At 44.0% G+C, this 14,098-nt stretch overlaps 1 protein-coding gene across 2 annotated transcripts in view; it reads left to right on the top strand.

The window, feature by feature from the left end:
- Positions 1-8,253: 8,253 nt before the first annotated feature.
- Positions 8,254-14,098, top strand: part of crata (carnitine O-acetyltransferase a) — a 117,572-nt gene continuing 111,727 nt past the window's right edge. For both annotated transcript variants that reach the window (XM_034192878.1, XM_034192879.1), the window contains exon 1: positions 8,254-8,376. In XM_034192878.1, coding sequence (XP_034048769.1) covers positions 8,350-8,376 — 27 coding nt within the window. In that variant the 5' untranslated portion in view covers positions 8,254-8,349. The remainder of the gene's footprint in view (positions 8,377-14,098) is intronic.

The following is a 14,098-nucleotide window of genomic DNA, read 5'->3' on the forward strand; positions in this document are numbered from 1 at the left end:
CTCCAGATTGGGGGGGACTAAAACCTCCTCCTTAGCTGTCACACCGGGTGGAACCGAGGATCCTAAACACTCCCGGTGGCAGGTTTCGCTCCACTGAACCACAACCCCAGACGGCCAATCAATCCGGGGATTGTGTTTTAACACCCATGGAAAACCCAAAATCACTCGGGAGGTAGAAGGTGTTACATAAAACACAATCTCCTCCCTGTGATTCCCAGACACCACCAATGTCACTGGCTGAGTCTGGTGTGTGATTAGTGGAAGAAGGGTGCCATCTAGTGCCCGCACCGACAATGGTGACGGTAAGGCCACTAGAGGGAGCCCAACCTCCTTTGCCCATCTGCTATCCAGCAGATTTCCCTCCGACCCCGTGTCCACCAGTGCTGGGGCGTGAAGGGTTAAATCCTCACTCAGGATCGTGACTGGGATTCGTGCAGATCGTCGGGGTTTCCCCACGTGGGTGTTGTGACCCACCCTTAGCCCAGTCTCTAAGGACGAGTGCTGCTGTTTTGATCGTTTGGGGCATTCTCTCTGTGTGTGCTCAGTAGAGCTGCAGAGAAAACACTCTCCACGGATCAGCCTCCTTTGTCTCTGATCTGATCGTCTTTTGGCCCTGCTCGTTTCCATAGCAACGTCAGCAGGGGGAGCTGTTGTCACGTGGAGAGCCCTGGCAGTGGAGCGTGGGGAAGTCGGCTCCCTTTCAGACCCTTCGTCTCGCTCCCGTCGGTGTTGTTAATCGGTTGTCTAACCGTATAACCAGGTCAATAAGCCCGTCTAAATCCCGCGGCTCGTCCTTCGCCACCAGGTGCTCCTTAAGAACCAGAGACAGTCCGTTTACAAAGGCGGCGCGGAGCGCAACAGCATTCCAACCGGCTCGCGCTGCCGCGATGCGGAAGTCGACTGCATACTTCACTGCGCTCCGACGCCCCTGCCGTATCGACAGCAGCACGCTTGAAGCGGTCTCGCCTCTATGAGGGTGATCGAACACCTGTCTGAACTCCCTCACAAACTCAGTATAAACCGTTAGGAGCCGTGAATTCTGCTCCCAAAGCGCCGTAGCCCAGGCGCGTGCCTCTCCTCGAAGCAAACTGATCACATAAGCCACCCGGCTGGCGTCTGCTGCGTACATGACGGGACGCTGTGAAAAGACGAGCGAGCACTGCATCAAGAAGTCCGCGCACGTCTCCACACAGCCTCCGTATGGCTCCGGAGGGCTTATGTATGCTTCAGGGGAAGGTGGGGGGGTTTGTTGAACGACCAGCGGAATGTCTGTTTCTGGCACACGATCAGCAGGAGGAGGTGCTGCAGCAGCGCCCTGAGCACGCGCTTCCACCTGGGCGGTGAGAGCCTCTATCCTGCGATTGAGAACACTGCTCTGCTCGGTAATTAAGTCCAACCGAGCGGCGAAGGCGGTTAAGATGTGCTGCAGCTCACCCAACACGCCTCCTGCCTGTGCACCTCGCTCTCCCATTGGCTGTTCAAGCGATGGTTGACGCCCCTCGGGATCCATGACGCTGGCCGAGAAATCCTGTTGTGAAAGTGACGTGACACGGACCCACAACAGGGGGCGTTAATGAACGGACAATGGATAAGCCAAAAAGTAACAATTTAATGTTGTGAATCGCACAACAACGTACAGACAATAACAATATGGTGGACTGTCAATCATACACCAGGTGACGTGTGGGCAGGCTCGACGATAGAAGACGCCTGGAGAGAGAAGAGCTGGATCCCCACACAGCTTCCACCGCCAACGGAGCTGAAGAACACCGGAGCCGCTAAGCCCTGCGCCCCAGGTGGCCGCTGTCTTCAGCAGTCAGACCCGGTACTGCTGGCAGAGAACAAAGACAGTCCAGATGAGTGTGAGTTCGCACACTCAGTAATCCACAGTCTGTCTTAAGTAAAGGAGGGAAAACCTCCACCTCCAATCACACACACTCGTGCAGCTCCTGGTCAACCACTTATCTGAGTTGGGGTGTGAGGCGAAGCCGTCGCTGTCACACCAAACGCCAATCCTCCAGTTAAGGAAACACTCCAGGAAAACGGCCGCAAATAGAAGTTCAGGTTAAACACACACAGTGTCAGGCAGCAGAGAAATTACCCGAATGGTAGTTGATTTCTCGGCGAGGAGGTGGAGTTGCAGTCCGGTCTTTGTAGTGGTGATGATGGGTGACAGCTTGTGTTGATTGTTGACAGCTGTCACCTCCAGCAAAGCCAACGCCATCTCGTGCTTGAAGCCCGCACTTCAAGCAGGGCGCCATCTTGTGGTGGTGGGCCAGCAGTACCTCCTCTTCAGCGGCCCACACAACACATATAGTCCAAAATAAAAGGACGAACACTTTGCCATAAACTCAATGTGTGTGTTCACATGTCCAAAACAAATGGAATAATCTCTGGGTGTTTGTTACAAAAAAGTGCAAGATACATCAATGCCCTTCTTTACTAGAAAAGATTTGGCACTATAATTTGAATGATTTTAAAGGAGATTTCTTTAACTTTATTAATCAATAGATATCTATTAGGATGAGACCATATTTTTGCCAGCATCTCTTCAACATCATCCTGGTGCTCATTTAGGTGATTTTCAAGCTTTAGTTTGTATAACGTCATACAAACTAAATGTTTTCTCATCATTGGAACCTATATTCAGGGGGTCAGAGTATTACATTTCAAAACTTTGCCAAATAAATACCAGCCTAGAGAGCACCTTTGGTAATACACAAAATACTGCAAATAAAAAGGGAGCGGGCACGGGAGTCAGCGCGTGGAAAACAACACACACGTCGAGGGGGAACCTGGGAAGTCCCAAACGCTGCAGCTCCACGAATTTGTTCCGGCGATGGCTGAGGAGGAAACTCCAAGAGGGTTTACTTAATATTGTTTGTCGTGTTTCAGGTTATGGACAGACTGATTTCTGGCTTGGATTACGGTTGATTGACTTGGTTGTTGGTAGGTATAGAGTGGGAAAGTGTTGGAGTATCAGCCAACGGCCTGTATAGGCCCGGTAGCGGTACTCTGCGCTATTCTTCTCTGTTGGTTGTGTGGTGTGCAATACCTGTTTCAACAGTAGTCGCTTGATTGTTTGTGTGAGTTGTTTGTATGGCTTCTTCCTCGGGAGGTGGAGGGAGGGAGAGTCAAGTGTTTGAGAGGGAGAAGTCAATTAAACTGGCTGGAAAGCGTGATAGGGCTGATGTATCGCTTGACAAAGAAGGTGCTAGGTCTACTAAGATGGCAAAGCCCAGTGAGGAATATAAAGTGATTTATAAGCTTAAAGATCAAACCGGCGGTGGGTTTAGAGCTGTTAACCCACTAAAGGTTGTTGAGTCACTTAGGAGTGTTGGTGAGGGCCTTGACGCCCGTGTTTTACCGAGCGGAGTGCTTTTAGTGTTCTGTAAAAACAGGGACCAAGTGAATAGAGCGAAGAAAGTCATGAAAATTGCAGGTAAGAAAGTAGAAGCTTTAGCTGTAGAAAATACTGAACTTGTAAGAGGTGTTATTTATGACGTGTTTGCTGAAATGTCTGAGAGTGAAATCAAAGAAAACATTAAGGGAGGTATTGTGCGGGATGTAAAGCGGTTTAAAGCCCGTGATGGTGGAAACCCCAATGCCCCAGTTTTGATTACATTTGTTGGGAAAAATTTGCCAGAAAGAGTGTTTGTGGGATGTTTGTCTTTCCAAGTGAAGAGTTACCAAAGACCCCCTTTGCGATGCTGTAAATGTCAGCGTTATGGCCATATGGCTGGCTCCTGTAATGGGGGCAGGCGATGTGCAAAATGTGGAGGTGACCACGACATTGTCTCCTGTTCAGTGTCGGCTCCTAGGTGTTGCAATTGTGGAGGCAGTCATGTGGCATCTTCAAGAGAGTGTACTCAGTTTGTAAAAGCCAAACAAGTGCAAGAAATAAAGCAACAGCAACAACTATCTTACGCTGAGGCCCTTAAAAAAGTGGAAAAGATTCTCCTGTCCCATGCAATATGAAAAATTCCCTGAAGGTGCCTATAGAGGGCAGTAGTTCACCATCTAACAGTTCTAGTCAAGAGATGATTGTTGTTAATGAGGCTTTTCTCGCTTTTATTGTTGATGTTCTTTATGGTACCCGTGGCAAGCAATCAAGGTCTGACATAATAAAGTTTGTATCAGAAGCTGCAGCAAGATTCTTGGGGATTAAGGATTATGCTCCCCAGGATCTACATGCCTTTATGAGGACAAGACAGGAGCCTTTGAGTCAACCACTCTTAGGGGAGGAGGATGAGGAGGACGAGGAAGAAGGGTTTGACATAGGGGAATGTGATTTTGAAGGCAATATAGATGATGTTTAGTTTTATTTTTATGGTCTGTATCCTGCAGTGGAATGCTAGAAGTCTGATTGCAAATGGTCAAGAGTTTAAAAAGTTCATTAAAGATCTTAGTGCTAAACCAGACCTCTTGTGTGTGCAGGAAACATGGCTGAAACTGTGTCTTGACTTCTCTATTCCGGGATATGAGTGTCTACGCAAGGACAGGGATGATCGGCAGGGAGGTGGATGTGCTACATTTATTAAAACGGGGTTACAATACAAATGGTGTGAATGTGAAGTGTCGCTTGAATGTGTGATTGTTGAGGTGTGGACTTCTGAGGGTAAAATTCATGTAGTTAATTGTTATAACCCATGTAAACCCCTTGTACTTGCCGAGCTTGAGGAGGTGTTAAGTAAAATAGGTGCTCCTGCCGTTTGGGTTGGTGATTTCAATGCTCGTGACCCTCTGTGGGGAAGTCAGGACAGGGATTTTAACTGTACAGTAATAGAGGAATTTTTGGATCATGGAAACCTGGTAGTGCTGAATGACAACAGCCCTACACGTATTGATATAAATACAGGTAAGACTTCTTGCTTAGATTTAACCTTTGCTACTCCAGCTTTAGCTAGGATAGCAGAGTGGAAGGTGTTAGAAGAAGATACACTTGGTAGTGATCACTTTCCGGTTTTAAGTACATTTGATAAGTCTTTAGTAGTGAACCCGTTTGACAGAGTGGCTCGGTTTGATTTTTCTCGAGCTGACTGGGGAAAGTTTAGAGAAGATACAGTTAAAGGGTTGGATTTTGTTAATAGTAACGGGTCAATAGAGGAAATGTGTGAGTCTTTAACAACAATGATTGTGAGGGTTGCATCTGAGGCTATTCCTTGTAGAAGAAGTCCTCGTAATCGAGTTATTGTGCCTTGGTGGAACAAAGCTTGTGACGAGGTGGCTAAAAATAGGAAGCAGGCATTTAAGAATTTAAGGAAGAATCCTACTCTGGAAAATGTTGTTGAGTTTAAGAGGTGTAGAGCTCTGGCTCAGAAGACAATAAAAGTGGAAAAAAAGAAATGCTGGAGGGCATTTTGTAATACAATAAACTCTAATACCCCAGTGAAGCAGGTTTGGGCTAGAATCCATAAGATGTCAGGTAAGGTAAACAATTCTTCAATTCCAGTTTTAAAAGATGGATGTAGAGAAGCTATTTGTAGTAAGGATAAGGCTGGAATGTGTGTTAAAGCATTTCAAGAAGTTCATAATTCAGAATTATTAAGTGAAGAAAGCTTGAGATTGAGAGAAGAGTTTTTGTGTGTAGAAGGTTGGAAATTGAAAGGTAGTGTAGATACAAATGACTGTGCTTTTAATTTGTATTTTTCCCTTGAAGAACTAAAAGCGGCAGTACAAGCTGGTGCAGACACGTCACCAGGACAGGATAGGATTAGTTATAAACTGTTGCAACATCTTGACGATGAAGTCTTAATGGAGATTCTTGTCCTCTTTAATTATATCTGGGATGCTGGAACTTTGCCAAAAGCTTGGAAACAAGCTATTGTGCTCCCAGTTTTAAAGCCAGGAAAGGACCCTTCCTCTCCATTGTCATACAGACCCATAGCACTTACTGTGGTGTTGTGTACGGTGATGGAGAGATTGGTCACAAACAGACTTGTTTATTATTTAGAAGTTGGTGGTTTCTTTGTTGATTGTCAAAATGGCTTTAGAATTGGAAGAAATACTATGGACTCAGTTGCAGTGTTAGACCAAGATATAAGACGAGCTATAATCAATAAGGAAGCAGTAGTTGCAGTGTTTCTTGATATTGGAAAGCTTATGATAGTATGTGGAGAGAGGGATTGTTGATTAAATTACATAATGCAGGTATTTGTGGTAGAATGTTCATATGGATCAAAGATTTCTTAAGTGACAGAACTATACAAGTGAAATAGTAAGTATTTTTAATGGTACTCCGCAAGGATCAGTTATTAGTCCAGTTTTATTCAATGTTATGATTAATGACATTTTTTCTGATATCAAAGTAGGATTTGGGAGGTCTTTGTTTGCTGATGATGGCGCCATCTGGAGGAGGGGTAGAAACATTGCGTTTTTAATGAAACAAACTCAAATTGCCTTAAACCAAATAGTGCGGTGGGCAAATAAATGGGGCTTTAAGATTTCTATATCAAAAAGTAGTTATATGATTTTTGGACTTAAAAAGAAAATCCCAGACATAACCCTTATCATGTATGGCTGTCCTTTAGAGAGGGTGAAAGTTTTTAAATTTTTAGGTATGTGGATGGATGAAAAACTAACATGGTGTACACATATAGAAAAAACTGTTGTGAAATGTGAAAAGATTAATAATGTACTTCGTAGTCTGTCTGGTAGTGACTGGGGGGCAGAAAGGTCAATGCTGCACATGATTTATAGAGCAATGATAAGGTCATCACTGGATTATGGTTGTTTTGTTTTTGGTGCTGCGGTTAAATCCAGACTTCTCAAGCTTGATAGGATCCAAGCAAAAGCCCTAAGAATCTGTAGCGGTGCCTTCAGAACTACTCCTATCCCAGAACTGTTAGTCGAAATGGGAGAGACCCCTTTGAGTATTAGGAGAGAGAAGTTGGGTCTTCAGTACTGGGCCAGGCTGTCAGGACTTGCGCATAACTCATCCGCGAAGTGTTTATTGGAAGAGAGTTATGAATTTACTAAAAAGAAGGATAAATCTAATTTCCTTTTTGATGTCCGGCAGGTCGCTAAAAGGGCTGTCAAGGGAAATAAGGTGATAGGGCCAGTGTGGTCTCCTATTCCTTTTTGGGTTTTGCCTGTACCGGATGTTGAGTTGGACCTTCTGGGGCTGAATAAGACTGTAGCCAGCAATTTAGTAAATCGATTTATATCTCAGAATACAGTTAGTATGTGCCACATTTTTACAGATGGGTCTAGGGATCCAAGCTCTGGTAGGGCAGGCTTTGGGGTTTGTGTTATGAATAATCAGATAAGGCAGAGTACCCGTGTTACTAATTGCTCTTCTGTATGTTCGACGGAACTGTCGGCCATATGTTGGGCGTTAGAGTGGGTACAAAGTAACAGACCTTCTGAGTGTCATATTTATTCTGATTCTGCAGCTGCATTGCAAGCTTTGATGGGCGGAGCCTCGGGAGGAGCTCGTCCTGACCTCGTGCTAGAGATTCTGTCTTGCCTCCATCCCGTTGAGTCAGCTGGCTGTTGTGTAACCTTCACTTGGATTCCTGGGCACTCTGGCATTTTAGGTAATGAGATTGCAGATTCATTGGCCAAAGAGTCCCTTCTGAAAAATAAAGTTGATGCTAATATCCCTTTGGGAAAGGTTGATTGTAAGAGTTGAGTGATCAGAAGTGGCAAAAGCAGTGGGAGAGTGAGTCGGTAGGGCGGCACTATTTTATGTGTCAGCCTTCGATTAAAAATAAGAGACTCCTCTCCTCATCCTGTCGTAAGGATCAAGTCAAATTGATTAGATTGAGACTGGGGCATTGTGGGTTGGCAGCATATTTAAAAGTGATTGGAAAACATCCAGATGGGTTGTGTCAGTGTGGTCAGTTGGAAAGTGTTCATCATGTTTTAATGTGCTGTCCTATGTATTCTAGTGATAGGCGGAAATTGTTTAAAGATTTGTCAGACTGTGGATTGACTGAGTTTTCTTTTAGGTCAATTTTTTCTGAGGGCAGTTACTCGCATTTAGTGGACAAAGCTGTGATTAAGTTCCTCCATTCCACCAACCTCTATTTGAGAGTCTAACATGAGATAAAGTATTTAACTATTACCTGTGGGGGGCAGCATTATGCTACGCCAGCGTATAGCCTGCCGGAATCTATTAGAAGAAGAAGAAGAAGAAGAAGAAGAAGAAGAAGAAGAAGAAGAAGAAGAAGAGTCAGCGCGTGACACTGACGTTGATGACGTCACAAATGATACAAGCCTCGAATCGGGCATCGCGAAACACTTCCTGGATTACTCGACACACGCTTCGAAGCGTAGGAACAGACGTAACTAACTGGGTGATTTTTAATTACCGAAGGACGAGGATTCGAAGGTGTTTCTGCCACTATGTGGGGCTTTTGTGCGAGAACTACGGTAAGTGCTTGTCGTTGGCTCGTTAACGGCGGTGTTAGCTTATTAGCTTTAGATAGTCAAACTGTAGTTTGTTACTGTAACTTAGCATAACTGGGTTAAGGGTCGTGTTTATTATTAGGATTTTATTGCTGACACATGTTTGAGACTCTTTATTATTAAAATCGACTTGGGATCTAAAAAATAAAAAAGAGCCAACTCCACTCAGAGTAATGCAATTTATTCCTGCATGAACGTCATTAGTCAATAAATAATACGTGAACCACTGGAAAAATACAAATGACACCGCCTTCTAAACGAGGTAGCACCGGTAACTTAAAAAAAAAAAAATCCTGAAAATGTCAGCTCAATTGGACTATTTTGTAGGTGTTGGTGGTTATTTATTTCAATTTTTCAAGTGTCTTTGGCCATGAGATGAAATGCTGTTCAGCACCCCATAAAAACATTTCTATTGATAGTACACCTTTGAAACTTGCTGTACAGACGAACCCAAGTATGAAGATTTCATGTTTACAGTCATAATAATAATAATAATAATAAGAGCAATCAGAGATTTCTGACGGCTGCCAATCCGGATCTGGATCACATCCAATATTCAGTGGAGTCTTCCATGCCCTAATATCTATCTGTGGTGCAAATTTGGTGAGAATCCGTGAAGTAGTTTTGACTTAATCTTTCAAAGCCTATATAAAGTGAAACTCAATCCAGAATCCAGATCTGGATCCAGATCACCTCCAAGATTCAGTGGAGTCTTCCATGCCCTAAAATATATCTAGTGCAAATTTGGTGAGAATCTGTTAAGTAGTTTTGAAGTAATCATTCAAAGCCTATACGTATAAAGTGAATTCTTGATCCAGATCCAGATCACCTCCAAAATTTAATGGAGTCTTCCATGCCCTAATATCTATCTGTGGTGCAAATTTGGTGAGAATCCGTGCAGTAGTTTTGAAGTAATCGTTCAAAGCCTATACGTATAAAGTGAATTCTTGATCCAGATCCAGATCACCTCCAAAATTTAATGGTCTTCCATGGCTTAATATGTATCTGTGTTGAAAATTTTGTCAAAATCCTTGCAGTAATTTTGACGTAATCCTGCTAACGGACAGACAAATAAATACTATTGATTTTATTACGTCCTTGGCGGACGTAATAAAACACATTAAAACATCCTAAGAAAGTATCACTGTGCTCATCTGTTTAATTTTAGACTGATACTGTGGTTATTTAATGTGGCAGCTTTACAAATGAGTTTCTGATATATGGTCATTTTAAAAAATGTATGAGAAACACATCTCATGCAGAGGTGGTGGCCAAGTGGTTAATGCGCTTGGTTTCAGTTCAGAAGGTTCCGGGTTCAAATCCCACCCCTTCCAGATTTCGCCATGTAATGTGGAGTTGCGTCAGGAAGGGCATGCGGCATAAAACTTGTGCCAATTCAGCATGCAGATCCACCTTGGACTTGCTGTGGCGACCCTGAGTGCAAACAAGGGAGCAGCCAAAGGGACTTACTTACTATGAGAAACACATCTCCAGTGTTTTAAACTGGTTTTGTGGATCTGGAGAAGGCTTTCGACCGTGTCCCTTGGGGCACCCTGTGGGGAGTGCTCCGGGAGTACGGGGTCTGGGGTCCTTTGCTAAGGGCTATCCAGTCCCTGTACGACCGCAGCAGGAGCTTGGTTCGCATTGCCAGTAGTAAGTCAAACCTGTTTCCAGTGCACGTTGGCCTCTGCCAGGGCTGCCCTTTGTCACCGGTTCTGTTCATTATTTTTATGGACAGAATTTCTAGGCGCAGCCAGGGTGTAGAGGGGGTCTGGTTTGGGAACCACAGAATCTCGTCTCTGCTGTTTGCAGACGATGTGGTTCTGTTGGCTTCATCAAATCAGGACGTTCATCGTGCACTGGGGCGGTTTGCAGCCGAGTGTGAAGCGTCTGGGATGAAAATCAGCACCTCCAAATCCGAGGCCATGGTTCTCGACCGGAAAAAGGTGCTTTGCCCTCTTCAGGTCGGTGGAGTGTCCTTGCCTCAAGTGGAGGAGTTTAAGTATCTCGGGGTCTTGTTCACGAGTGAGGGACGGATGGAGCGTGAGATCGATAGACGGATCGGTGCAGCATGTGTAGTGATGTGGTCGCTGTATCGGACCGTCTTGGTGAAGAGAGAGCTGAGTAGGGGGGCAAAGCTCTCGATTTACCGATCGATCTACGTTCTGATCCTCACCTATGGTCATGAGATTTGGCTCATGACCTAAAGAACGAGATCGCGAGTACAAGCAGCCGAGATGAGTTTCCTCCGCAGGGTCGCTAGGCGCTCCCTTAGAGATAGGGTGAGGAGCTCGGTCACTCGGGAGGAGCTCGGAGTAGAGCCGCTGCTCCTCCACTTCGAAAGGAGTCAGTTGAGGTGGCTCAGGCATCTTTTCCGGATGCCCCCAGGACGCCTCGCTGGAGAGGTGTTCCGGGCACGTCCCATTGGGAGGAGGCCCTGGGGAACACCCAGGACACGCTGGAGGGACTACATCTCTCGGCTGGCTTGGGAATGTCTTGGGGTTCCCCCGGAGGAGCTGGGGGAGGTGTGTTTGGATCGGGAGGTCTGGGCGACTTTGCTTGAGCTGCTGCCCCCGCTACCCGAGTCCGGATAAAGCGGAAGAAAATGGATGGATGGATGGATGGATGGATGTTAGTAAGGGTTAGAAGAGCAACTCTGTCAGGTTTTAGAGCTGTGTGATTTCTACCCCTGGAGATATGACATCTGTGATTGTAATTTTCAGCATTAGTCCATTTCCAAAAATGTGCTCAGACCGAACAAAGCACATCAGGATTTTCGTTTTTTTTATAACAACGGGAGTAACCAGAGAATGGAAAATAAATAGTAGTCAGACTTAAATAACATAGTTTGCTGTAAGAATTTTCTTGCAATCATGGGTCATATCGAATGAAAACCCAAATTCTAGATATCACAGCCCATTTAATACGAGTATACTTTGTACAATTACTGTGACTGTGAATTTGAAGTTTGCATACTTGTTTTAGTCTGTACAAGAAGGTGTACTATCAATAGAAATGTTTGTATGGGGTTCTGAACAAGACATTTCATCTCACTGACACAAAATTTGAAAATTGGCAAATTTTTTTTTAAATATTTCTCAAAAACTGTAAAATTATCAGATTAAGCTAAAATGTTTCAGGAGATTTTCTTAAATTTTTATTTATTTATTTATTTTACCAGCTGTGGATATTGTTATGGTAAGTAAGTCCCTTCGGCTGCTCCCTTGTTTGCACTCGGGGTCGCCACAGCAAATCCAAGGTGGATCTGCATGTTGAACTGGCACAAGTTTTCCGCCGGATGCCCTTCCTGACGCAACTCCACATTACATGGAGAAATGTGGCAGGGGTGGGATTTGAACCCGGAGCCTTCTGCACTGAAACCAAGCGCATTAACCACTTGGCCACCACCCCTGCACTGTGGATATTGTTATGGTAACTGTAGATATGTGTTGGTAGGTTAGTATTACAGGGGTCATGTGACACCCTAACCCTCACCCCCAATAGCCCAATTAACCTAAATCTTCCAAATACATGAACCAAAAGAATAACTGAAACACAAAATGTTGGTTGACATGATGGGAATGAAAAAAACAAAAAGTCTCGTTCTCCCCGTTGGAAAATTGAATCCCCGTCTCCCACATGACAGATGGGGATACTTACCACCGTATTTACCAGGAGTTAGCAAAGAGTACAGAGTCACAAAACATCAATTACAGCAGCTGCCATAAGCATAGCTCCAAGATTCAGGGTTATGGCTGCCGTAACTGTAACCACTTCCTTTTTTTTACCTGATAGATTGACCTATTTTTAAATTTTTTTTCAGAATATATATTGTATATATGGACCTCAGGATGTAAAACAAACTGTGCAGCGTGGAAACTGAAATCCTTCATGTGCCACTAGGCTTTTTTTTTCAATATACCTTCTATACAATTTTTAAAACGAAGTAGCTACTGGTACGTACATCCGTATCTTCTGCGGGACTGCTAAAGGTACGATGCGAGGTTCACTCGACCTTTAGCCGCATATGGTACGGGTACGGACATATTTGCACATTCTGATTGGTCGGTAAGACACCCTCCGTATCTTTAGAACGGTCTCTGTAGATACGGGTCTGTACCCGTAGCCACGGCCTTTTTAAAAACGTATTCATAGTCACAGACTCACAATTCTGTGCTCAACAGATGTTCACCATATTGTAAAAGGTGGCAACAACTGGATTTGTCATGGAAACGCTTTGCTCTCTGAAAGGAATATACAACCTGGATGTTCAAATTTACGGGTCACAGCTGGTTCAGGGATCACAAACGCTAAAGAACGCACGAAAAATGAATGAATAAAAAAATAACACCCCAAACACTCTCATCATCTTTCAAAAGCAGTAAAACAGAGTATTAGAAGTCACGCTTTATCTCGGTATTAGATACGCCATCATTTACGAACTAAAAAGCTGCTGCTTTTTTAATGCATTGATTGGCAGAGTAAAAGAGACGTAGTAAATATACATTCTTACCTGTTAGTTTCAGTGGGATTCATCTGAAAAAATAATCATCCTGAGATCATCCAAAACGGTCTAAATGGTGAGGAAATGTCCCAGTCTTTACACAGCTGTGCCGTGACAGCTCCTCTCTCCCACTGAGTCTTGGTGATACTGTCAGCCACAAAGAAATAAAATAAAAGTAATGTTAAAATTACTTTTTGTGTTTGTGTTGAGCGGACTTCTTCTTTTGGATCCAATGGCAGACGGCACCAGTTTAAGGTGCATTTACCGCCACCAACCGAGCTGGTGACTAATTGCTGAGATTTTACAAAACTTTAACTCCTGGCAGCCAAAGTCATTTGTTTAGATGCGATGAAGTAATCCAGTGTCCTTTAGATATTTAAATAATTCTTTTTGCATGATGTGTGATGGGTTTTATAGTAGATTTCCAAGGGACAACACTATAACGTCCAAAGTGAACCTGAATTACACTACCCACAATGCTCCCTGCATCAACCGGCCAATAACATGTTGCGCTTAATGATGACATCATCAGCAAGTGACAGCCAGTCTTCCATAAATAAACACACAACAGACGGACTAAAATGTTTGATTTTAAGGTTTACAAACGTTGAAGACCGTTAAACTTTGCTCACTTTACCAGCAATAAATGTTATCGGAAATGACTTTATCAGAAGATAATTGGGCCGATGATGCGTTTGAAACTTGAAACTGAAAAGCTAATCCGCTAGCGGAAACATTAGCTTTGATAATTATCTGATGTCGGATTAGCTGAACTGTGCCCACTACTGGCTAAACCCAGGATAAAATTCAAAACTCTCCAATTAGGCAAAGAACGGGGAGGTCTCGCCCTGCCTGATTTTAAACAATATTACTGTGTGGCCCAGCTGCGATATATGGTATATTGGTGTTCACCTGCCTATTATGCAAAGTGGAAACATATTGAGTTCAGTTTAGGCAGGGTGTCACCTCCGGCAAAATTATCAGGGAAAGAATATACAGACCATAAGGGAGATAATACTATTTTAGGAAAAACTTTGAAAACCTGGTTTGAGATTAAGAAAAACAAAATGGAAGGAGATGGTAAATTATTAATATGGCCCTCTCTGACGCAGAAATATGTTAAACGATGCACTCACTGAATGGACAGGGAGGGGAATAACAGCAATATGCGCACTTGTTGAA

This window comes from Thalassophryne amazonica, chromosome 17 (assembly GCF_902500255.1).
Source record: "Thalassophryne amazonica chromosome 17, fThaAma1.1, whole genome shotgun sequence".
In the NCBI taxonomy this organism is placed as follows: Eukaryota; Metazoa; Chordata; class Actinopteri; order Batrachoidiformes; family Batrachoididae; genus Thalassophryne; species Thalassophryne amazonica.